General features: G+C 45.9%; 1 protein-coding gene and 1 long non-coding RNA gene across 19 annotated transcripts in view; both read right to left on the reverse strand.

The window, feature by feature from the left end:
* Positions 1 to 13,177, reverse strand: part of GOLGA1 (golgin A1) — a 38,736-nt gene extending 25,559 nt beyond the window's left edge. For 7 of the 13 annotated variants that reach the window (XM_077922518.1, XM_028715909.2, XM_077922517.1 and 4 more), the window contains exons 1-9: positions 13,035 to 13,177; positions 8,987 to 9,257; positions 8,153 to 8,243; positions 7,057 to 7,131; positions 5,758 to 5,855; positions 4,792 to 4,824; positions 3,091 to 3,219; positions 2,261 to 2,430; positions 478 to 589 (exon numbers count right to left, since the gene is read on the reverse strand). In XM_077922518.1, the coding sequence (XP_077778644.1) occupies positions 478 to 589; positions 2,261 to 2,430; positions 3,091 to 3,219; positions 4,792 to 4,824; positions 5,758 to 5,855; positions 7,057 to 7,131; positions 8,153 to 8,243; positions 8,987 to 9,121 (843 nt within the window). In that variant the 5' untranslated portion in view covers positions 9,122 to 9,257; positions 13,035 to 13,177. Of the gene's footprint in view, positions 1 to 477; positions 590 to 2,260; positions 2,431 to 3,090; positions 3,220 to 4,791; positions 4,825 to 5,757; positions 5,856 to 7,056; positions 7,132 to 8,152; positions 8,348 to 8,986; positions 9,258 to 12,326; positions 12,433 to 12,977; positions 13,000 to 13,034 lie in introns of those variants that run through there. The other 6 variants (XM_028715911.2, XM_028715906.2, XM_028715903.2 and 3 more) reach the window with 5 other exon arrangements.
* Positions 13,178 to 16,220: 3,043 nt separating this feature from the next.
* LOC114589022 (uncharacterized) lies at positions 16,221 to 23,758 on the reverse strand. Of its 6 annotated transcripts, none has more exons than XR_013391360.1 (5): positions 22,983 to 23,755; positions 22,193 to 22,688; positions 21,782 to 21,913; positions 19,300 to 21,585; positions 16,221 to 17,588 (listed from the first exon to the last, which is right to left on the reverse strand). It is a non-coding gene; the product is annotated as an uncharacterized LOC114589022 (long non-coding RNA). The 6 variants fall into 6 exon arrangements; XR_013391364.1 differs by lacking the exon at positions 16,221 to 17,588 and having other exon boundaries at positions 18,673 to 20,628; positions 20,739 to 21,585; positions 22,983 to 23,756; XR_013391362.1 differs by lacking the exon at positions 16,221 to 17,588 and having other exon boundaries at positions 18,673 to 21,585; positions 23,142 to 23,758.
* Between the last annotated feature and the right edge of the window lie 727 nt (positions 23,759 to 24,485).

The following is a 24,485-nucleotide window of genomic DNA, read 5'->3' on the forward strand; positions in this document are numbered from 1 at the left end:
GTAGGTGCCCTCCCTGCTGCTGAAAAAGGAGATGCTCCAATCAGCATTGGCATTCTGCTGGCTCCTGAAGACACACCTGCTTGGGCAAGACTTCTCCTGAATTGAACTTGTGATTTTATTGTTTTCACTGTCTTTTCACTGTTTTATTTGCTATGTTTTTAATTGTTTGTTTTAATGTAGTTCCAATGCATGTTGTAAACTGCTTTGAGATTCCCCCCCCAAAAAATATAAAATGGTATAGAAATGATATAACAACAACAACAACAACAACAACAACAACAACAACAACAACAACAACAACAACAGTAGTACTACCGGAACTAGCGATAATGTAAATTAAATAATAAAAAATATTATTTAATTTCTCTACTATCTTTCAATTCATTCAAAGGGAAAAGGAAGGCTTTTAAGCACACTCTCTGCTTGCAGGAGAGGCATCTGATGTATCTGGGTAAGAGAAGAGAATCTCCCACTTACATTTTGTAGATCTACTGACAGTTGCTGAATGTACGCTTGGAGCTCCTGGCTCCGCTGCTCTAAGGTTGTGATCTTGCTTTCTGCATTCTCTTCTGCATCGATGAGCTCATCCCTGTGAGGGGAGGAAATGAAAGGAGGAAGAGAAATTTAACTTGAAGGCCAGAGATCAGGGATAGCCAACACAGTGCCCTCCATATATTGCCATGACTCCAACTTCTATCAGCCCAGCCAAGAGGGCCAGTGGTCAGGAACAAAGGATTTGGGAAGTCCAAGAATATCTGGACGGCCATAGGTTCCCATCCCTGAGCAAGAAGTTCAATTCTCTGTGTTAGGTCTAAGCTGAGATAATGGTTTCATATCCAACCACAGGAAGCTTTATTTCATTTCCTCTGAAATGGTGCCCCCATGACCTGTCTTATGGAGATGGCAGTGGTTTTAGGTCTGCCCCTTAGAGCAGGCGTGAGAAACCTGGGCCTGCCAACTTCCATCAGCCCCATTGTTTTGATGATATTGTTTGGTTTTCTATTGTACACCGCTTAGAAATCTTTAAAACATCAAGCACTTTAGAAATGGTTTTTTAAAATTGTTCATTAAACTGTTTTCAAGATACAGATTAAAAAATGAAACAAACAATACCGATGCAAAGAGTGAGCCATTAACATAACAGGCTTAAGACAGCTCAGTAACAATGCAAACTCATCAGCTTATGTTTATATTTCTTCTACAGGGTTTCAAGGTAAAGAGGTAACTCAAAAGGTCCATAGTCTAGAGTAGTACTCTGATGTGGTGGACTAGCTATTTTCCCCCTCCCAACATCCCAGATTCTGGTGCCACATTTGGTCCTGGAAGCATCCCATCCAACCTGGGCTGTGATGGGGCTGCCACTGGCCAGCAGCCAACGGCTTGTGGACCGGCACCAGTCCTTTTGAGGTAGCACTGGTCTAGAATATATGAAGGGCAAGGAGAAAACATTATCCTTTACACTGGCATATCTTAAAATCATCACATAAAGATTCTGCCTTTCCTAAAAGAAGCTCAAGGTGGCGCACATGCTTCTTCTTCCCACTTTATCCTCACAACCCTGTGAGGTAGGTGAGGCTGAGAGTGACTGACTGGTCCACTGAACTTCAGGGCCAAATGGGGATTTGATCCCTGGTTTTCCAGGCTGTAGTCCAACACTCTAACTATAACACCATGATGGCTCAGTAAACGCTACCCATATTTTCTCAAATGGGTCTTTCACCTACTATCCCCTGGCGGCCCTGAGTTTTTGTGTTTTCTCTAAAAGGGCACATTGCCAAACTCGTGCAGCCAAGAGGTAAGGTAAAGGTACCCCTGCCCGTACGGGCCAGTCTTGACAGACTCTAGGGTTGTGCGCCCATCTCACTCAAGAGGCCAGGGGCCAGCGCTGTCCGGAGACACTTCCGGGTCACGTGGCCAGCGTGACATCGCTGCTCTGGCGAGCCAGAGCCGCACACGGAAACGCCGTTTACCTTCCCGCTGGTAAGCGGTCCCTATTTGTCTACTTGTACCCGGGAGTGCTTTCGAACTGCTAGGTTGGCAGGCGCTGGGACCGAACAACGGGAGCGCACCCCGCTGCGGGGATTCGAACTGCCGACCTTTCGATCGGCAAGCCCTAGGCGCTGAGGCTTTTACCCACAGCGCCACCCGCGTCCCCGCAGCCAAGAGGAGATGCTTTTAAATAAATAAGAATTTACAGGCACACAAAGCCTGTCCAGGACAAGACACCCAGAGGGTCTAAACAGAACATCCTTTTCCCAACCTCTCTGCTTCCAGCTCTGCATGCTGCTTTCGTAGTTGCTGTAACTCTGCTGCCTGGCGGGAGGACAAAGTGCGAAAGGTCTGCAGCTCCTCTTGAGTGCGCTGCAGCTCTTGTGTGGAGGACCCCAATTCCTGCTCCATCTGGGCCAGTGACTCTTCCTTCTTCAAAAGCTGCATGTTTTAAAGAAAACAAACAACAAAACCACATATCAATCAGCTAGCTCTCAGAGGCAGAGGGAACTTCTCAGTACAGTGCTACCTTGGAATATGGCAGGAGTGGCCAGTTTAATGCCATCCAGATGTAGTTGCACTGTAATTCCCACCATGCCTGACCTCTGAGCCTTGCTTGCTGGGGCTGGTGGGAGTTGTAGGGTAGCTTCCTATGCCCCTGTGTCTTAAGGGAAGGACTATAGATCAGTGGAAAAACATTTGTTTTGCATGCAGAAGGTCCCATGTTCAATCCTTGACATCTCCAGGACAGGCTGATAATGTCTCCTGCCTAAAACCCAGGAGAGCTGCTGATGGTAAGTGTAGACAATACTGAGCTAAACAGGACAAGCTTCTGATATTCCTACTTTGAGATTGCCCATGTACTCCCCTTTGATTCCCACGGTGAAAAAGAGGTAGAACATAAATGTAGTAAATAAACTAAAGGGTGAAGGCAGAATCCAATAAACCCAAGGGTAGATAAGAGAGAAAAAGAGGAAGGCCAGCTGGGGAGCGGGGGCGGTCAGTGGAAAATAAAGGCAAGGGCTTCCTGGATTATGTCCCAGAGGTCTAGGCTGGGTCTAGCTGCCCTACCCCAAATGGGCCTCCCTTGGGATCACTCACCATGTGCTTGACTTTAGCCAGCTCCTGCTGCTGGAAGCCCTCCAACTCATCAATCTCATCCCTTTTCTGGAAAAGGTTCAAGCTCTGCTCTTTCATCTCTTGTAGCTGTGCCGAAAGGAGCTTCTTCTCCTGTTGAGCAGCCAACACATAGAAAAGAAGATTAGGGGGATTTCCCAGCTTCAGTGTAAAAGCCAATTAAGATCTGAAAAGGGGGAGATTGTCCAGTGTTCTGCTTGGTGGGAGGAAGGCCCATCTGCAAAGGCCCTATATATCAAAAAGTACTCACAACAAGGATTTTGGGGTGGGTCTTGATGTTCATACGCAATCTAGCTAAGGTCTGTCATAGAAATTATCTCTATTCTGTGTAAAGAAAACTGAAAGAGCAACAACAAATGCTACAAAATACACAATAAAACCATGTATACAAATTACTAATATTTATAGAAAAAAGTTCTCACCCAGGACCTAAACAACCCACAAATTGCCCCAGAAATCTCACAATGAAGAGCTTTTCTGGGACCCACTAGCACCACCCTAATTTCTCAGGTGAGGCTTTATGAACAGACACCCAGTCTGATGGAGCGTCTTCTGTGTCACATCCAGCACTCAGATCAGTTGTACTGCACACACACCAGTTCCAGGTGACAGGAGGTTTGGCTTGGTTAGTTTCCCAGGGGTCCCCTCAAGGATGGCAAACAGAACACCCCTCCACTCAACTGGAGGCTGCATCCAGTGCTAGTCCATTATTTTCAATGGGTTTACTCTGATTAGAACTTAGTTGGATGCAACCCTTGGGAACGAGAGACCCTTAAAGCCACATCCCTTGAAGCAGAAAATGAAGCAGCAGCTTTGGGAGTTCTCTTGCTCAGGGGTAAGGATAAACTGAGAGGTACTGCCAGGTGTAAGTTGGGGTGTCGCAGGCTGACCTTGTTTTCAAGGCATCTGGGCATTGCCACACTCTCTATTGTCGAGGGGTGTTACAAGCAGAGTAGTCTCTGTCTTTCATTCAGCAGGGACGGCATTTAAAAGTATGACAATTGTACCTAAGTATTCAGAATATTCTTCTAGTCTGGTAATTATTCTACTGTTTGTTTGCCATTAGCTACCCCTGAGTTGTATAGGTGCTCAAGTAACTAGAAGTCTTTTTTGTTCAAGATTCTAGGCCTCAAGAATATAGAGAAAAATCTGGAAGCCTTTTACAAGCTTCTCTTATTCAAGTGTTCTAGGGAATGGTTTTCTGCTTCTCTTTCAAGGATTACAATAATATTTCTCTAGCCCAGCAGAGGGAAACCCATGGCCCTCCAGATGTTGGCAAACTACAACTCCTATCACCCCCTGTCACCAGACATGCTGGTTGAGGCTGAGAGGAGTTGGAAGCCAAACATCCGGCGGGGGGGGGAGGCAGTTTCCCACCTTCCTGCCTTATGGAGAGAGAATTTACATCATTCTGCTGGTAACCCAGCAAGACCACATAATGCTTTTGCTATCAAGAAATGTCTATAGGATTCAACAGTCTAGACTGTCATGGAAGACTGAGGAACATGAGGCACCGAGACTAAGCTGCTTATGATGTCTGCAGCACAGCTGGGAACTAAATTTGAAGTCTACTTGGGAAGGGGAGGAAGAGAAGATTACAGCCTCCAAAAATGAGATCCTGTCTGTTTGCACATTTTAGGGCCCAGCTCTAAGTAAGCTACTTGCCTTTTCAAGGTGTGACAGCTTCTCCCTCCATTCCTGGGAAGGAAGAAAAGGACAGGTCAACATTTGCATGCCAGAGGGGCTATAATGAGGGAGAAGCTGGCAACAAACCAGGGAGCAGAAAAGTTCAGAGCCTACACCATCTGCCCTGCACAGTTCAAAGGAGCAACAGCAACTGGTGCTGTTATTGCATCACAGAGAGGCTCCCTTCCTTAAAGGGACAGTCTCAGAGAGAAGGAGCATGACTGTTTGTTATTTTATATGATTTATGCTGTGTTTGTAATGTTTTACTCCGTTTTATTATATTACTGTTATTTATTGTTTGCAAGTCACTTTGGGATTCATTTCAATGAAAAGCAGCACAGAAATACAATCAATCAATCTTCAGTGATGGCTCCTCACTTGTGGAAAGCTCTCCCCACAGGAAGGCTCACCTGGCACCATCATTACATATCTTTAGGCACCAGACAAAAACAGTCCAGAAGACCGTTTGAGTTCTGCAATGTTCAAAAGCCAGCAAAAGGCTGACTGCAAGTTCAATGGAGAAAACTGAAAAACATGCAGCAGAATTCATTCGACTTCCAAGGCGCGTTTGAAAATGGAAGCAATTACTTCCAGGTTTTCGGCTTTCGAAAACCAAAACGTTCAGGTTCTGAGACACTCAAAAACCAAGGTACCACTGTAATTGTAAGTGGCTCTGAGTTGCCAGGGCAAAAAAGTTACTAATAAATTTAACAAATAATAACCATCTTGAGAGACTATTTCTGGGAGAGTAGGAATGGGAGGGGAAAGTGCCCCCTCGATGTTTGTTGGGACTACAAACCCCATCATTCCCTGCAATGACCGTGCTAAGCCTGAAAAAAGTGAGGACTTGGCAGAGTGGGGTTGTCCAGGAAGGCTTGTCCCTCTCCTCACCCATCTCAGAACTTCTGGGAGCATGGCAACAAAGGCTTCATGAGCCTGACTGACCTGGTCCTTCTTCTCCAGAGCCAAGACCGTGCCTTCTGCCATCTTGGCCGTGCTGGCTTGATGAGCCTCATTCTGCTCTTGGAGCTTCTTCACAAAGGCTGCGGGTGACAACACATGAGCCGGAGAAACACCTGGGTGCTGCTGTGCCCAAGGCCCAGACTCATTCCATCTTAGGAGTGCAAGTTACTGCCTAAGAGTGAGCCAAGGCTACTCCAATGCTGCCTGCTCTGACTGGCAGTAGGTCCCCAAGTCCCTCAGCAAAGTGTTAATTGCTAATGACTGCTACCTGAAATCAGTAGTGGCTGGTGCCCAATGGGGTTGGTAGGGCAGAAGGCAGGGAGTCCAATGGTAGGTGGAGGCACAGCCAGTGACAGGTGGAGCTAACCAATTCTAGTTTTGTCCTCTTCCCCCTCCCTGCAGAGTTCTACAAGGGCAACACTGAGATTAAGGAGCAGCGAGCTGACAGGCAGTGCCATCCCCTGGACTGTTGTGAGTCAGAAAACAGGCAGGCAGATATTGGCTGTGGGTAGACTGAGGTTAGTGGGGCAGTCCCACTACTGCCTGAAATTGTTTTAACTGGAGATTTTTGGGGCAGGGGTGGGGGGAAATCACACCAGGACCTTCCATATGGAAAGCATGTGTTCCGGCACTGCCCCTTGGTACTGCCCCATCATCAGAACATTATTCCACAGAATGAGGTAACTCTTCAACAGGACCCAAGCTGGGGTTTGGGGCGGATGCTCCCCCTGCCTCTTCAAAAACCTCTGAACCTTGCACAGGTCCTTCAGAAGCTGCAGATAGCAGCTGAGAACTTTGTATGAGAGATGCCTATGTTTTGTATGTATTATACTTCTCAGAATAAAGAACCATTCACAGTTCTCTGCTCATTTCACTTTCTCTTCTTTCAGTGTCCCAGCTACACTTCAGGCAGCACTATACTGAGCAACATTAAGTTCTGACTCTCTCCTAGGCCCAAATCTCACCCCTCATCTGCTTTCCCACAAATGAGGAAGTAAATAAGGGGCCTGCTCAAGTGTATGCCAAACCACAGCTTACCATTTCAAGAATGAGATTCAGGCTCACACGCTGCCTCCTCCCCTCAGGATTTTGCTAGTGATAAACCTGTTTCGAACAGCCAGACTAAAGTCCATGCTGGCCTACAAACTGTGCCTTCATCCTCATTTGCAAGCAAGCATAAATAATAATTTTCTTGGCTGGCTCAAGTTCAAAAAACAGTTTTACTTCCTGAGGCTTCTAAGCCCTTTTTTAAAGGGAAATGGAAAGAAGATGGGTACGTACAATCCTGATGGGTCTCTAATGCGTTCTCAAGCTTCTCCTTAATCTTCTGCAAGTTTCGGACCTGCTCGGCGTAATCTTGGGGGAAGGAGGCAGCAGCACCAACCAGAGATGGGCAGACAGGAGGGGAAAAACCGGGAGGAGGGGAGGAAAAAAACCTGGTGAGTGAAGAGGAATAATGATTTCCTTTGTTTGAAAATCATTTCTGTTAAGGAAGGTGAGGCAAACGGCCACACCTCAACACCAGGCAAAACAAAATCCTGCTACTGCACATGAAGTATGAAGAAGAGGTACAGACAGAAGGAATTTTGCTAGGAACAGAGAATCAAACATTGCTGAAAGGGCAGGGCAAGTTACCAAGACCAGCAGAGTGGCTCCAGCAGGCCATTCCTTTCTTGGTAGCCCATAGTATAGTTGCACAGAGTATGTGTAAACCAAGACCTTGATGCTCTATAAAATCACACATACACCATCCACGCTGGCTCAAAGAATGGAAGCAGTTTTATAATCATATGTTAGAAGAGCAATGGTCATTTTTTTACTCCTATTCAAGTGCAGACAGTGGAAGGATTAATGGAGTCTTACAGCAGTGGACTACAGAAGTGTAATTAAAAACAGGAATGGCTTTTTTTGGCAGGGTGGCCGTGCTGCCCACTCTAGCAATGGATAAGGGACATTTTTCAGCTTGAGGGCTGCATTCCTTTGTAGACAAGCTTTGTGGGGGGTGGGGAGACATGTCAGTGGTGGGCAGGGCTAGAAGCAAAAGTGGGGGAAAGCAATGGATGTGACTCTTTTGTATAACAGGTTACTTTTTGGCCACGTAAATATCAGAGGGTCTCTGCAAATACATAAATCCCTTTCCACCCTCTATTTACACAAGCAAGAGGCATGATCACATCCAAGGACACATTTGGGCCACGCTAGAGGACAGTGTGGAGCAGGCCATTGAGAGGCATGGCCTGGACAGAGTCTAGAAGGCCTAGAGGGCTACTTTTGGCTCACCCTGTACTTTGAACAGGTATGACTTCTGAATGTTGTCTATACAACAGGGAGCACCTGTGTTCTTAAGCTAACCCCTCACCCCCAACATGGCACCTACCAGACAGCTTGACTTCCAGCTTCCGGATTTGTTCATTCCTCCGGAAGAGCTGAGACGAGAGGTCCTCCCTGGAGCTGCTTCCATCTGAGGGCTTAGTGAATTAAGAGATATATAGTAGGGATACTCACTTTTAAAAATTCAGAAATGAACAGTCCAGCACACTTGTCCATTTCAGCAACAGCAACAAAAAAGAGCCTGCCCACGGGGAGCAGGGGGAGAGATGAGAGGAGAATGGCACTTTGCTGCAGTTTTTACATCATGCTACAATTTTTAAAGCATTGGCAGTGTTTTGTCCCTTCCACTAGCAAAAATGGTGCTCTCAATTCTTCTCTTATGATTAGATAATGTCACACTAGCTGGATAGGCTCATTCCTCTCAACTCAGCATTGGTCTTCCTCCATCTTTATGAGGTGCTAGTGAATTTTGCCTTTTTATGCTAAATTGCATAGAAGTTGTCATACTGGCTGCTTGATACCCTTGCCAACACAGAAGTGAACCCCGCACTGCTCACCAGTCAACATCACTCACTTGTCAGAGTTACATCAGGTGACTGACAGGTGAACATACTGCTTTATTGAAAATTTGGTGTGATAATGAAGTGCTGGATTCAGCCCACACTATCAGTGCTACCACCTGGTGCACTTCCCCCATTTCTTCTCCTGGACAAAAGGAATTAGTACTACGACATTCAAGAGGACCAAACCACACGAGAGAAAGATTCATAACATTTTTAGGTTTGCTTTTGTATTCTGTAGACTTCAACATAAAATTGAGCAAATCAACACATAGTTGTTTTAAAAAACTAGATAGCAAAACGTAGCATTTGGCACTTACAAAGTCATCCCCGGAATCTGCTCCTACAGATGTGATGGACTCCTTGCTGACCGATCTGGGCATTCTAGCCACCCCTCCTGGCCGCGGAGAAGTAGCTGCCTCTTCCGCAATCTTCTTCTTTAGTTTTGCAAACATCTTCAACAGCCAGACAGGCCCTCAAAGGCAGGATCACCGCAGTTCAGACAGTCAAGGCACAAACACACAGCAGTCTGTGCCTGATTTATCTTCCATCCAATCAGTTCCTCTCCCTCAAGGGGCTCATTGCCCAGTGCTGTTTCAAAATTAAGAGGGTGCATTTATAATGACCAAATCTGACAATACAGTTCAGGCAATCTGCAAGAATTAGCTCAAGATCAAAATCTATGTTTGGAACAATTTTGAACTCCTTGAATTCTAAACCTACATTGCTCTCCAACTCTCTTCTGTCCACCCACCCCAACCTCAATGCAAGCCAAAGTACTGGAACAGATACAATACTAGTCAAATCTAAAAACAAAATCGTAACTATTGTTTTTTGAAGCTACTATCACTGGGAACCACATTTGCACTCAGGTTTCAGACCTTTTAACAGTCTTCAATTCCTTCATCTTTTTCTTAAAACCAATACAAAAGATTCTGAGCCATGTTTTACAATATTTACAAGTATCCCAATAAAAATAAACTCCATAAGGCTTTAAAATTGACTGTAAAATTTAAACCACAAGATGTGCCCTTGATTGATGGGCTCAAGCTATCAAGACAGAATGAGACACAACACTAAAACATCATTAGAAATTCCGGCCCATACCAATACTTGGCTCTTCTGATTTTGTTGGCTTCAAGTATGTTGGAAGTCACAGGGACCCGTGACATGCACCATAAGCAAGAGGCAGAACACAGGTTGCAACATCAAAGCAGGGCCCCCAATGCAAGATAAAAAAACTCAAGAAGAGGTCTCACTGAAGCCACATGAAGGGGAATTACCATCTCCTGGCTCGGCCTCTCTGTCTACCTAACACCATCTCCCTGAGCAACCATGAATTATTCACTGGATTTCCTGACAGCCCTGCAGGAGCTATAGGACACCTGACACCACCTGTCCAACATGCTGACCTTGAAAGTACTTCATGAACATTGCAGGCTGATTTGTGATAGTAACTTCAGCTTCCCCACATATTTAACTCTGCCTCTCACTACCAAATCTCATGATGACACCCTCAAACTTGAACCAAAAGGATGACTTACAGGATCCACTCTGAACCAACACTTAGCAAGAGGTGCCATAGCTTGTGTGCCCAGAAATCACTATCGCCAACCAGGAAGCACTCTTCTCTAGTTCTAGAAGCAGGTGGGATGGTGGAAGCAAATGACTAATTGCAGGCAATGTTAATAAATTATGCCTAAACTTTTTAGCTTTTCTAATGCAATTTATAAGATAATGTTTGAAAAGCATTTTTAACTTACACATGCCTGTTATTTACATATAGTTGAGAACATAGCCAGAGGCCCTCTTTATTTATACATTCTGGCTCCGAGAGATCATATTTGGCCCCCGGTATGATGCTCTTTGAATTTCTTGCTGAAATATTCAGTTTCCCACCAACTCACATTAGACTACAGTAATGTCAATGCACTCCCCACCATCACCTGTTACTGAAGGGGTGGGGAAAGTCAAATTTGGCCTGTGGGATCATTTTAAGACAAGCGATGCTCACGCTATATATCAGGCACACAGATCTGTTATCTCCAGTGTAAGCACTAAGTGCTAAGACAGGAGATAAGGGATCTCTTATCACTGATCCTACTGCTAAGCACTACAGTAATTATTACTGTATTTACCCCTTATCAGTTGCTTATTGCAGTAGAGGCAAACCCCCTTAGGAGCAGCTACGAAGCTGCGCTTCTGTCTTATATTCTTCCTACAGAAAAGACTGCTGTCTGGGACTGGGCATATGAGACATCTTTTGACAATCTTTCAGACACAACTCAATGTGCTGGTGTTAGTTTAAAATTCTAACACAGCTACCTTAATGATTATTTTCTCCTATATATGGACCTGTCCAGACACTAAGGTAATATTAAGAAGACTTTCTTTGGATTCCACTTGTTAGAAGTGAGCTGGGCTGTGACCCAAAAAGGCCTTTTCAGCTGTGGCAATTCAACGTCCTTTCAGTGACAGGTAGAGACTTTTAGGTTTCTTTAAAACAAAGCTTTAAACTGGCTTTTAAAAACCTGGTTTGGTACTGGTGCGCTGCTCTACTCCATACTTTATTGTAACTACTGTTTTGTTAACCTGGTGCTGTCTAGATGTGCTGGGCTACAACTCCTTCAGACCACAGCAGCACAGCCATGCTGTATGGAAATAGCAGTCCAAAACATCTGGAGGGCACCAGATTGGCAAAGGCTGCTTCTCTGCCTTATTCACTGTCCTTAAACTACCATTAGTTATTTTGGGGCCCTTTGGGTAGAAGACAGCAAGAGGAGAAAGCTTAAAAATAAAACCAACCATCTCACGAAGCAGTGAGAATGAGTCAATACATACATTTGAAGCTGCTTTAAGCATCTTAAATAAATTTGATTCTTGCCTTCCAAAATTTGCATAACATTATCTTTAACCATTTTACCTTTGAATAGCAAACCCCTCATTGTTTACATTGCTACTATAATACCCATGTTCAATGCAACCAGATCCACATTGCAATCCTGCCCCACCTGTATTCCAGGGGGCTTATGCACTAGCAAGTACTCTCAGGTCTTGCTAGCAAGTTTCCCATAATGGGCATCTGGCTGGCCACTATGAAAACAGAATGCTGGACTAGATGCGTCTTTTGGGGTCTGACCCTAAAAGGCCCTTCTTGTGCTATAAGTACGGTACATTTAGGATTGCAAAGGGCATTATGGTATGGATGTTTCGGCCAGGAAAGATCTTGTCTGAAATTCCCACTTGGTCACAAACCTCAGTGGATAACCTTTGGACCAGCTTTGTTGTGTGAGCTTTGTATGGGGGCATGGAAAGACTTGATGTCCCTGCTCTTGAATAAAGCACAATAAAAAACATCAAGTAGGTGATTCCAAATATAGTTTTATTACTGGATCAGAGCTTCTGAGGCATGCCAGGTGTTTTCCTTTTTCTGCAGTGCCCAAACAATGTTGCTAGCATCAAAATGCTAGCGTGTATCCCATCACTCACCCCATAATTAAATCTGGATTTATTCTTTTCAGGGGAAATTACAACACACACGTTACCAATACCCTGTTTGTAAATTAAGCCCCATCTAGAAGGACTCAAGGTTAACACTAACAATAATGATACAAAAGTCACAACATAAAAAAGGAAAACAAAAAGTCACTGGAGTCATACCTTTATTTGGGTCAACTAAAATGCTGCAAAACAGTGGTGTGGTTTTGAGTTACGTAGAAGTCTTCTTCACACTTACTGTACAAAATCAGGCTTTGGTGGGGCAAGGCTTGGAAAGAGGGAAAAAGAGAAGTAGGTATTTCCCTCCCCTCTGTGAAAGCCAATGAAGAGCGGCAAGAGCCAGGTTCAAATCTCTGTTAAAGCCATTAAAGCTCACTGGGTTACCCTGGGTCAATCACTATCTCTCAGCCTGAAATGCTGTGAGGATAAAACGCGAAGGAGAAGTGTGCACACCACCTTGACCTCCTTGGAGAAAAAGTGGGACGTAAGTGTAAGAATAACTCATAAATAAATAATGAATAACGATGCCTGAATCTTCCCCTCTTCCCTCCTCGAACCCTTTTCCTTTTACATGCCGCTTGAAGAACAGCGTTGGGGAACCCGAACACTTTCTCGCATCTTTTGCTTGGTCCTTTTATAGGCAATAAATATGGTAAATGAGCGGGGAAGACGGAGGCTCTTAACAGCCGCGCCAAACCTTCCCTATTTACCGTATTTACCGTCTCCCCTTTCTTTCCAACACTACTACCACCCTCCAGAAAGCAAAACAGAAACCCACCCCCAACGACCGCAATACACTGACATTTCACGCACCCTTTAAAGTCCAAGGAAAAGAAAAGGCGGAACATAAAACCCTTTCTCTTAACTCACCGGCTGGTTCCTGACAGAACGGACGCCTCAACCACTCAGCCGGACCCGGAAACACGGTCACCACCGGCTGGCGGAAGTGACGTGGCAGAAAGGGACTAGGGACGCGTGCGCAGAGAGAGGTGCTGTTTGTTTGTTTGTTTGTTTATTTGTGTGTGTGTGTAGCGAAGGAGACGATATAAAGTTGGAGGGCGTGACCACTTCGGAGGCGTGGCTAAAGAAGAGGCCCCACCCCTCGCGTGACTGGAAAAGGGCGGATGTGAAAAAATGGAGGCGGTACTTGCGTCACACGTCGCGCCCCTTCCACTTTCGCCTCAGGACGACGTTCGAGGAGGCGGGACAGAGCGGGAGGCAGGCGCTTAAAGGACGCTCATCATGCATTTAAAGCACACGCTTAACTCTCACCCCGCAAAGCATTCTGGGAACTGTGGTTTGCCCTCACAGACCTACAATTCCAATAGCACCCTTAGCAAACTACTGTTCCCAATAAAGGTGATTTAAATGGGAGGCGTGTATGCAGGCTGTACAGAAAATGAAAGAAACACCATTTTGTTCTTTGCTGTTATATAAAAAATATTTTTCCTTTTTAATAAAGAGGTAGCTTCCTACACTTAAGTAAACTCGCTTCAAGTCTCTGCCAAAGCAGACTGTGACTTTTTTTTATTGCTGTCCTTTGCTTTGTGAGGAAAGTGCTGATTTGTTTTTGTGAAAGGGCTAATAAATTTTTATATGGTTATTATCTCTCTCACCTGTATATGTCAATTTTGTCATTCCCAACTTGGATTCAAAATATTCAATGGGCATCAGGTTATAAACACTCCAGATAAATAAAATAAATTTGGAGCGAATCCCCCCAAAGCGGTAGTCAACCTGTGGCTTTCCAGCTACTGTCGCTGGGGTCCCAACTCCCATAATCCCCAAGGACTACATGCAACATCTGGAGGGCTACAGGTTGATTATCTCTCTCACCTCAACACTTTCCCCATGTAACACTAGGTGTCTTCCCTATTTCTAAATATAAAATTCACTGCTGAGGGCATTACACCATAGATTTAAATCACATAGCTCCCCCCAACCCAATAATCCTAGAAACTGTGGTTTACCCATCACAGAGCTACCATTCCCAGCACCCCTAACAAACGAGTTTTTTAAGAGAATCCATATGCTTCAAACGTACATCACATAGTAACACAGGAGGCTGCCTTAAGGTAAAAAGTAAAGGTAAAAGACCCCTGGATGGTTAAGTCCAGTCAAAGGTGGCTATGGGGTTGTGGTGCTCATCTCACTTTCAGGCTGAAGGAGCCAGCGTTTGTCGACAGACAGCTTTCCGTTTCATGTGGCCAGCAGGTTTAAACCACTACTGGCGCACGGAGGACTGTGACGAGTGCCAGAGTGCACAGAAACACAGTTTACCTTCCCGCCAGAGTGGTACCTATTTATTTACTTGCACTGGTGTGCTTTCAAACTGCTAGGTTGGCAGGAGCTAGGACAGAGCAATGGGAGCTCACCCCATCGTGGGGATTCGAACAGCCGAACTTCTGATCAGCAAGCCCAAGAGGCTCAGTGGTTTAGACCACAGCACCACCCGGGTCCCCTAGGAGGCTGCCTTATACCAAGTCAGATGCCGTGGCCCATCTAATTTATTGCATGCCCTCCAACATTTCTCCAGTGAAAATAGGGACATCCTCTTCAGTGAGACTAAAGAGATATATTTTTATAAAGGATATTTTCTTCAGTCAAAGGTGCTCTTTAAATCTCCACATTTCAGATGAACAGGGTGTTTTTTATAATCTGATGCTTTATGCATCTGCTTTCAGCTGCTCAGCTGCAGAAATGCAAGCTTCAGAGCTGGGTTTTAGCAACCTCATCAGGATCTCAGGCACTCATCAACATGATTTCCAGCTCCTTTTGCTGGCTGAGCTGCTTTTTATAGATCAGCAGTTGCAAAAGTCTCATGTCTCCCTCCCCTCTCCCATCACCACCTCCAATCTTTCTAAAATCAATAAAACTGCCTCTTTTGTGCTGGTTCATGGGATGTTTTGCTTTACATATTAATCTTCTATTCAGTGGCAGAGTCAATTTGCCTGCTTTAAAAAAAACAGAAGGGGTGTTTCTTATGAAACCCTTGGCAAAGATCCATAGCCATACTTGTTACAATTGCTCATTAGAAGATCCTTGCAGATGGATAATTATATATTTTGTGATTTTGTGTTCTAGTTTTGTTCTGTGAGCTGGCCTGAAACCTCCAGGGATAGGGTGGAATAAATAAATAAATAAATAAATAAACATTTATCTCATAACACCAGAACTCGTATTCATGCAGCACGTAGTTAAAACTATGGAACTCACTGCCACAGGAGGCAGTGATGGCCACCAACTTGGAGAGCTTCCAACGTCTCCTGATTGAAGTGCAGAGAGTTTGAGGACTGGACATTTGCAGGGAAACAAAAATGCTTGTTTATAAAGCTGTTGTACTACCAACCTTACTGTATGCTTGTGAAACATGAACCACTTATAAATGCCATCTCCAACTCCTTGAAAGATTCCATCAATGGTGTCTCTGAAAAATGTTACATCTCACTTGGGAAGACAGGCAAATAAATGCCAGTGTACTGGAAGAAGCAAATGATTCTTCAACATCAACTTTGTTGGAATGGTCATGTTGTGTGGATGCCTGATTATTGTCTTCCAAAGCGACTACTCTATTCTGAATTAAAAAATAGAAAGCGTAATACTGGTGCTCAACAAAAGACGTTTAAAGACTCTCTCAAGGCAAATCTTTAAAAAGTCGTATAAACACCAACAACTGGGAAACACTGGCCTACGAGCGCTCCAGTTGGACAACAGCCTTTATCAAATGTGTCATAGAGTTTGAAGATGTTCAAACTCAGGACAGAAGGGAGAAACATGCTAAGAGGAAAGGACATTTGGCAAATCCTCACCGTAATCAACTCCCACCTGGAAACCCATGTCCCCACTATGGAAGGACATGTGGATCCAAAATTGGCCTCCATAGTCACTTATGGACTCATTGTTAAGACCATATTCATGGAAGAAGCTTACTTGGCTACGAATGATCGCCGAAGAAGAAGAAGAAGAAGAAGGTGGGGACCCCAGGCCTAGGTCAGAGACAATGTGCTGGGGAGGAGTCTCAAGGAAGAGTTCTCAACCAAGCATTTTATTTATTTTTAAAAAAATCTTATTTATTGATTTTTTTACAAACAAAAAAAAAACTTAACAAATGTTAACATAAACTGTAAGTTACTTTATGCATTTTCTTCCCGTCCTTCCCTTCCATGATTTCCATATTTACCTTTTTTTAATTAAAAAAAAAATTGATGAAAGAATTCCAATTATAAATAAATAAAGTGATACCAAGGGAAAAAGTGGGAGTGGGGGGGGGGAGAGAAAAACGATGCATATACAAAAGAAAGAAAACGATATTTAAAAATGCAATATGATACACTGTCATACGTTCTTACATAAATTGATAAAGTGTTATTTACCTTTGAATGCGGCATATTTCACCCATACTATTCAATATATCCATTTTAACATCTCTTTTTTAAGCCTGATAGTACCTTCTCTAAGATCAAGGAGTTCCTTATATGTGCCCCAGTTCTCATTCACATTTAATTTATTGACTGGGCCTGCTTCAATGGGGGATCATGAGGACTTTCTTTCTAGGACATTTTTCAGTCTTGCCGAAACACAACAACAACAACAACAACAATTTATTATTTGTACCCCGCCCAGCTGGCTGGGTTTCCCCAGCCACTCTGGGCAGCTTCCAACAAAAGATTAAAAATACATTAAAATGTCAGATATTACAAACTTCCCTAAACTATAGATAGGTAGCCGTGTTGGTCTGCCATAGTCAAAACAAAAAAAAATTCCTTCCAGTAGCACCTTAAAGACCAACTAAGTTAGTTCTTGGTATGAGCTTTCGTGTGCATGCACACTTCTTCAGATACACTGAAACAGAAGTTGCCAGATCCTTCTATATAGTGAGAAGGTGGGGAGGGGTATTACTCAGAAGGGTGGTGGGAATGGGTGATTGGCAGATAGCTGTGATGAGCCTGTTGACGACTCTTAAAGACTGCAATAGGTCTTACAGGAAAAAGCAAGGGGTGAGAAAGTGAAAAATGGCTTTGTCATGTATAACCACCTTCTCACTATATAGAAGGATCTGGCAACTTCTGTTTCAGTGTATCTGAAGAAGTGTGCATGCACACGAAAGCTCATACCAAGAACTAACTTAGTTGGTCTTTAAGGTGCTACTGGAAGGAATTTTTTTGTTTTCCCTAAACTATATAAGTTCTTCTGTAGAACGCGGGTGAGGAAGCTGTTGCTCATACTTCAAGCCCTTCTTGCGTTTTCACCTCGCTGTAGCAACTCTTTATACTCAGTAAAAAGTGTCTAATCCCCAAAGTCACCATAAGGGTGTGGATTGAGGTTGCAGACGGTGTCTTTGCTGAGCTTCCTTTCCCAGCAGATGACATTCTTGTGTGGGTCTTCTTGTTTCCAGAGGCCTCCTCCCAGGCTCCAGTTGATAGGCTGCCATTTTCCAGCATGGATTCATTGTTTCATGCAGGAAAGAGAGAAAGGACGTTCTGTTAGAAGGGTACTGAATATCAGTAACGTTAGACCCTCTTGTTGCTCCAGAAATTATCACCGCTGATGGTGAATAAATAATTAAAAGGAGACTTTTTATAATGGAGAAAGGGAACCAAACTGCTGCTGGGGGGGTTTGCCTGCTCCCCCCATTCAAGAAGATTGCAGAGTCCTGCAAGGACCAGGACCCTGGGCAGGCAGGCAGCATTGGCGACACCTGCTGCCCCAGCTAGGCATACATAACTAACCTCTACTGGATTGGTGGGAAGATGAAATGGGGTAACCCTGTGCAAAGCTGCAAACAAAGCAAAGTGACCTTACTAGATGCTTAGCTGCCAGGTGGAGTACAAAGTGGAGGCCAAAGCTTTTGGGATGTATCCACCACTTGACTTGTGGGGCTGGATGGCAAAGAGCCCTCATTGTGGCCTCAAGAAGAGAAGAGGGTTAGAAGTCAAGAAGAACTCAGAAATGAGCTCTTCAACAGATTTCACCTTCCAGTGGCAGCTTTGGGGTGAAAGTGATCAGCCCCTTCCTGTTTCTGCAATTCTCTCAGAAGGATGTCCCACTGACTTCAGTGGGAGTCACTCCAGTTTGCTCCTTATCCTCTCCTCTTCCTTTTTCCTTTGGTTTCACCTCTGTTTGACAGCCACTAAACCATTAATTTGGATTGCAAATGCTTGCGAGAAGCTCAGTGAGCCATGCCTGAGAGCTGGAGATGGACCAAGAATCGAAAATGGTTTGGCTGCAAGATGGAAATAGAAAATGGGATGATGAAGGAGGAATGCAGTACTGTACGAATTACTGGTAGTTGTTCTCCAAAAGCTAGACAATCTCTGAAGCTCCTAAGAACAACCTCTCCCTCCTATTGAGTAAGTCAACCTTGTTGGCCCTCACCTTGGCCTCATCTTTGAAGTGAATGACAATGACCAGTTCTCGAATGGCTCCTGCAGTTGTTCTAGGAAGCAATCAGTCTCTAGCTCTGCCCTGAAGCAGCCCCAGAAGTTCAATGGCTGCTGCCTGCCACACAGGCAAAAAGCAAAAGAGATTATGTCTCTCATCAGAGCTGTTTAATTTCCCCAGCAGAAAAGGTGAGATCAGGGCCCCTGTCCACTGGGGTCTTTTGAGGCTGGCCAGTCCCCTCCCTCCCCCTGGTGCAGCATTGGGGGCAAACATGACTCTGCTCCAAGGTGGTGCCTGGGCATCTGTTTTCCATGCAGGCTTCCAAAAGAAGGTGCTCCAGAGGAACACCCCACATGCCAGAACATTTTCCTTGCATTCCAGTCACAACACCACCCTTCCTTTTCCAAAACAATAAATGGACCCTGAGGAGTATGGCAAGCCAGATTCACCAGGTCAGGACGGAATTGCAGAAGTCCTTCTGTTGAGGCTGGAAAGGGCTTTTTAATTGTTTTAGCAGAATGGTTTTAATGGTTTCACAGAATTAATATACTGCCTGATGCTAAAAACCAACCCAGCTCTCACAGCAGTAAACAATGTATTGAGACATTGTCATGCAGAACCCCATGAACAGAGGGATTGTTCATCTTTCAACCAAATTATTTCATGGTTTAAAGATCCTATTCAGAATAAAAAATGCCTTAACAGTGTATTAGGTAATGTGCAATCCAGAAAGCAGTTGTTCCATAATACTCACATGGGCAGCCAGACCGCAGTAGCTTACAGCCAGCATCTTCAGGGTACTACACGAAAGAAATACTTTTTTCAAAGATCTGAAAGGCCCAACAGTTATTCTTTTAGCACAGACTTGTGCTTGGCTGTAATTCGAATCTAAATCCCTCCCTCTCCCTCTGAGCATCACTTGCCATGTCAGAGTCCAAAAGCAGGGATATCCCTTTGAGGCTGAGCTTCCAGACTTGCGCGTGATCATGCTGCACCCAGGTGAGCAGGTGGTCCTGTGCTTCCTTGCAGGGATAGACTCACATTTGGTAGCTAAGCAGCTCAAGAGACCCAAAGAGAAAGAAACTCTTTGGTGACGGGATAGGATGCTTTCCTTGTACAAAACATTTCCCAATGGAGGTTTAGACAGGTTCTCGTTTTATCCACCATCTGTAGTTTTACAGATGGAGAGTTGGATCCAACTATGTTTTGCGCTGAGCAAACCCACTGAAGTGAATGGACCTAAGTAGCCTTGACATGAGCCACAGAATATTTAAGGTAAATGAGTACATAGTAGGGGTGAGGTCCAAATTCTGAAGGGGGCATGTTGGGGAACCCCCATTGAGGTTGCCGTCTAAATTGGGGAGGGCGGATGTCTGCTATCTGCATCCAGAGGAAAGACTTTAAATGTGGAATCTTGGGAATGATACTTCTTGGAGCCAGCCATAACAACGTTACTGGAAGGCCTTTTGTAGGAGATTACAATTGCCCCTCCACTGGCAAAGATCTCATCAATAAAGATGCCTTTGCTACGTTCTATTGGGCAGAGACCTTGCTTGGCTTTGCAGTCTCTTCAATGTTGCCAAAGATGGCATGATTGTGGCATAGGGATCAAGAATGGGGCCTTGGGGGACTCTCTACTGTTGGTGGGAACAAAAGAGTCGAAACCAAGCAGGGGTCTCCTTGCTCCAGCCATTTTCTCCTGTGTCAGTACCCCATACCAGAACACCAAGAACCAAACTGGAAAACCACATTTCCAAGGCTCCCCCAGAAGTTGATATTTCCAGAAATTATGAATTATGCAGATCTGCCTTGACATGCAAACAGAATCAAATTCCTTCCACATCCTTGCTCCCTAGTAGCCACTTGAAGGATAGTCTCCCTTGGAAAATCAAGCTGGACAAGAAACACCATACGCTGAAGGAAAAGGGACTTAATTTGTCCCTTTGCAATGCACTACCGAGTTGAGGAATTCCTGGGCAGGCAGGAAGTTGGCAGCTATCAGCAGCTGTGGAAAGTGATGGCGCACAGGTACCTTGTATTCATCCATCCTGCGAATGGTGTGCAACAGGCTGGTCAGGTGTTGCTGGGAGAGAGAGAAGTGCAAGTCACTTTCCCTGCTATTCTGCAGAATACAGAAACCCCTTGATATTACTCTGGGGAGAAGAAGCCAGAAAGCAGGGGATTCGTCCTTACCACAGCGGTAGCAGACTCTGCCAAGAGGCTCTGATGCAGCCGCTCAGCCTTCAGATGGAGTAGTTGTTGTTGGTCAGCCAAAACCTCCTGCCATATTCTCTTGCAGGAACAGCAAGTCAGAACTCTTGGCTCAGGGATGGCACATTCTTGCAGGGAGGGGACCATTTGGTTCTCTAGGCAGTGGTGCGGGGGCCAGAAAGGCGCTTTGCCTCTAAACCTGACCCCTCCACAGGTGGTCCGGCTCCATCAGGAACTCTACTGCTTGCTGCCATGCCACAGAGAGGAAATGGCTTGGTCTTCCCTGGTCTCCTGCACTCCAGAAGGATCTGGATCAGCCCCTCTGTGCTGCTGCATCTCTGCAGATGGCAAAAAGAGAGGGGGAACCTGCACCAATCTCACCCCTTGCTGCCTCGCCTAGAGGACAGAGGCCTGTCCCTGCCTTCTTGGTTTCTGCTCTGTTGCTCTTCCTGTTAAAGGACCTAATCCTGGCTATGGTACCACAGCGGGAGCCCTCCAAATCCTCTGTCTGTTGCCATGAGGCAGCAAATCAGCTGGGAATCCAGAGGGAGGAAGAGATTTGGAGACTGGCTGCTGACACTGTGAGGACTGGGTTCCCCAGCTGCCTGGCCTCCCTCCTGAGGGAGAGAGTTACTTTCTGAGCAAGCCCTGCAGATTCCCAACATCTCTCTTAGGCCAGTGGAAGCTTGAGTACCCCATACATGAAAGGAAATTGGAGGAGGTATTCAACCACTTTCTCCAGGTGATGATAAGCTAAGATGGCCACTTCTCTGCTCTCCATTGTAGACCTTGGAGTGATCTTCTGGAAGGCCTCCAGCAGCACCTCCACCTGTCAGAGATGAAGGAGAGGGTCACTCAGATGGTACCATGAGGTGGGGCAGTCTCAGGACCCTTGGGCTGAGGTTCTTGTTCTGAGATTGTGAGGCCCCTCCCAACAAACATGTGTCATGGCCACCCAATGGCATGGGGTGGACTCCCCTACTTCAAGGCGGAGATTCTTCTCTCCTACCCTGGCAGCATCCTACCTCCACTGCTTTGCCGCTGAACTCTTGCAGCAAGTGGGAGATGTCCAAGAGCTCGAAGGTGCTCTCAGCAGCAAGGTCACTGGCCAGGAAGCACTTGGCCTCCAGGAGCTGCTCTGCAGGAAGGAAGGTGACCTGAAACAAGAGATGAAGGTCAGAGAGGTCCACAAGAACACATTCATTCATTCATTCAGAGCATTTGTACTCCTCTTTTCAGCCAAAAAGGCTCCCAGAGAGGCTTATACAAAATCAAAAACAAGACATTCCCTAGTCACAGGCTTACATTCGAATAAACAAACCAACAAACACAAACAGAAGCTTCCTTTGACCTTTGATAGCTCTTTGCCAAACTTGGTGATACCATTATTTTACGTCCTAAAGCGAAGTCCTCTGGAAATGCCAACTTTCACTTACCCCCAGGAGTCTTTGAGATGCCCTATTCTAATCCAAATAAGCAAGGGTCACTACAGCAAACCTCTGCCAACCTCTCCACGCTGAGGATGCTAGAAACTCAGTTCAAACAGTCACTGCCTCCGTTGCTTGGTGACATGGAACGCACGGCCACCATGCCAAGATTCCAGGAGAGTCCATGTGGCCGAGTGGTTAGAGTGCTGGGCTTGGACCTGGGAGAGCAGGGCTCAATTTCCCACTCGGGGCAGGAGGAAGCTATAGATGGCCCCCTGAGTTCCTTGGAGTTCAAGGAGGAGCATAGGAAGTTGCAGTGTTCTGCAGTGTTTGCAGCAAACATGAAAGCAGCACAAAAAGGAGACCAATACGGTGCCATGGATCAAACGTGGGACTTTCTGCATGTGAAGCAGGTGTTCTGCCATCAAGCTTTGCTCTTTCTTCGGATATATGGAGTTTTGCATTTTGGTTGGAAGCAACCCAGAGTGTCATCTAGTCCGACCCCCTGCAATGCAAGCCTCAATGTATTCAATACTGTATGTGTTTCTTAAATATGTATATTTTAACTGCTGGTTTTATTAATGTTTTGATTATTTTATGTCTGTTTACTATATAATTACAGTACAACTAACTAAATAAAAGAGAAACGTAAACAGTATTACAGTTTGCCAAGCTCATTAGCTTTATTAAAATTTGTAATCCACAGTTAATAGTTTAAAAAAGTGCTGATCTATACAAAGAAAGAAAACCACCTCCCTCCCCACCCAAGTCTAACATATGATGTAACAGGGGTAACTACCTCTTTCTCTCATGAGTTAGCATCCCTTCCAAATCATTCCCCAAGTTTCAAGCTCTTCCAACCTGTCAAGAAGGGCTGGGGCAGAGGTCCCGCCAACTAAGGGATCAGGGGCAGTTACACAGGCAGAAGGCCCCAGCCAGGGTCCAATCCATACTTAACCTTTTTGGACCCAGTCTCTCTGCAAAGCTGCTAAATATTCTTCCAAAAGTTGGTGTTGGAATCCGTCTTCTTCGGGAGACAAAATTGAATCTTGATGTTTTACTGTCAATTCAAAGGCCCGCTAGGCAGCGCTGTCATTGTGCTGGGAGCCTGTCTCCACGTGCAGGGGGAAAACGTCCCCTGTAGCATCATTACGGTGCCTCATGTCACAATCGGCCCCTCCTTTGTTATCCCCCACCCCGCGTGAGTAAGTGGGAGCTGCAGCCTTGATGTCGATTTGCCCCAGGCTGAAAGGCGCTGACTTCCAAGCAGGCAGGCAGGCAGGCAAGCAGAGCACAAGGCGCCCCGCTGGAGCCCGCAGAAAAAGCTCGCACGCAACCCAGGAGCAGGAGACGCCCCTGCAGATCATCGCTTCCCCGCAAAGCCGCTTGCCACCCGCGGCTGGATCCCGCGGCTAGATCCGGCCGCCGGGAAGCAGCAGGTGAAGAAGGGGGCGTGGACGCAGCTGCCCCCCCACCACTCGGCTCCTTCCTCCCCTCCTGCTGCCGGGCAAGGGCGCCCCGCCGGATTGCAATGGCACTTCTGCCCCGCTGCTCCCCCCCATCATCTCCCTCCTCTGCTCTAGTGCAGCAGTCTCTGCCTCGAGTCGGCCGCCCTCCTTCCTCGTCCCCCCCCCCCAGCCAAGGCAGTCCCTCCAAGACCCCACCGCCCCCTGCCTCCCAACAGAAGGATGGTACACATGAACGGCATGGAGCTGAGCGCGCCGGACTCCGCCCGCAACGGGGCGCTGCTCATCGGCGGCCAAGAACGCGGCTTCGAGCCCGGCCCCTTGTTGAAAGGTCCGCCCCCCTCCCCCGAGGAAGCTGCAGCATCGAAGCCCTTCCGCCGCGCTAGGCAAGGGCAGGACAGCGGTGTTTGCCCGCGCACTTTGGAAAGCGGCGGCAGCTCTCTGTCTCCTTTCCAGCTAAGCGAAAGCGGGACATTCCCGGATCTGTGAATTCGCGATGTCCCGGGACATTGGGGCATTTGAGGGGGTCAGCTGTTGTCTACCCTAGGGTGGCAGGAACATTGGGCCCTCCAAGTGTTGCTCAGCTCCAAAGCCCATCAGCCCCAGCCGGCAGGGCCGAGAATGAAATGTCACTCTGGTCCCAAGATGGCCATGCAAGCCACCCCCCAAAAGCCTTTTGGATTGCTTCCCTCATATAGTTTCATGTTTAGCCCATTTCTCGGTAGAAATTTCCAGGTTATTTTCATTTCTAGAACCAAATTTAAGATATCTGCTGTCATTGACCAATGTGTGACATCACAGGAAGAAAAAACAGCACAATGTACTGCTAATGCAGG

This window comes from Podarcis muralis, chromosome Z (assembly GCF_964188315.1).
Source record: "Podarcis muralis chromosome Z, rPodMur119.hap1.1, whole genome shotgun sequence".
Lineage (NCBI taxonomy): Eukaryota > Metazoa > Chordata > Lepidosauria > Squamata > Lacertidae > Podarcis > Podarcis muralis.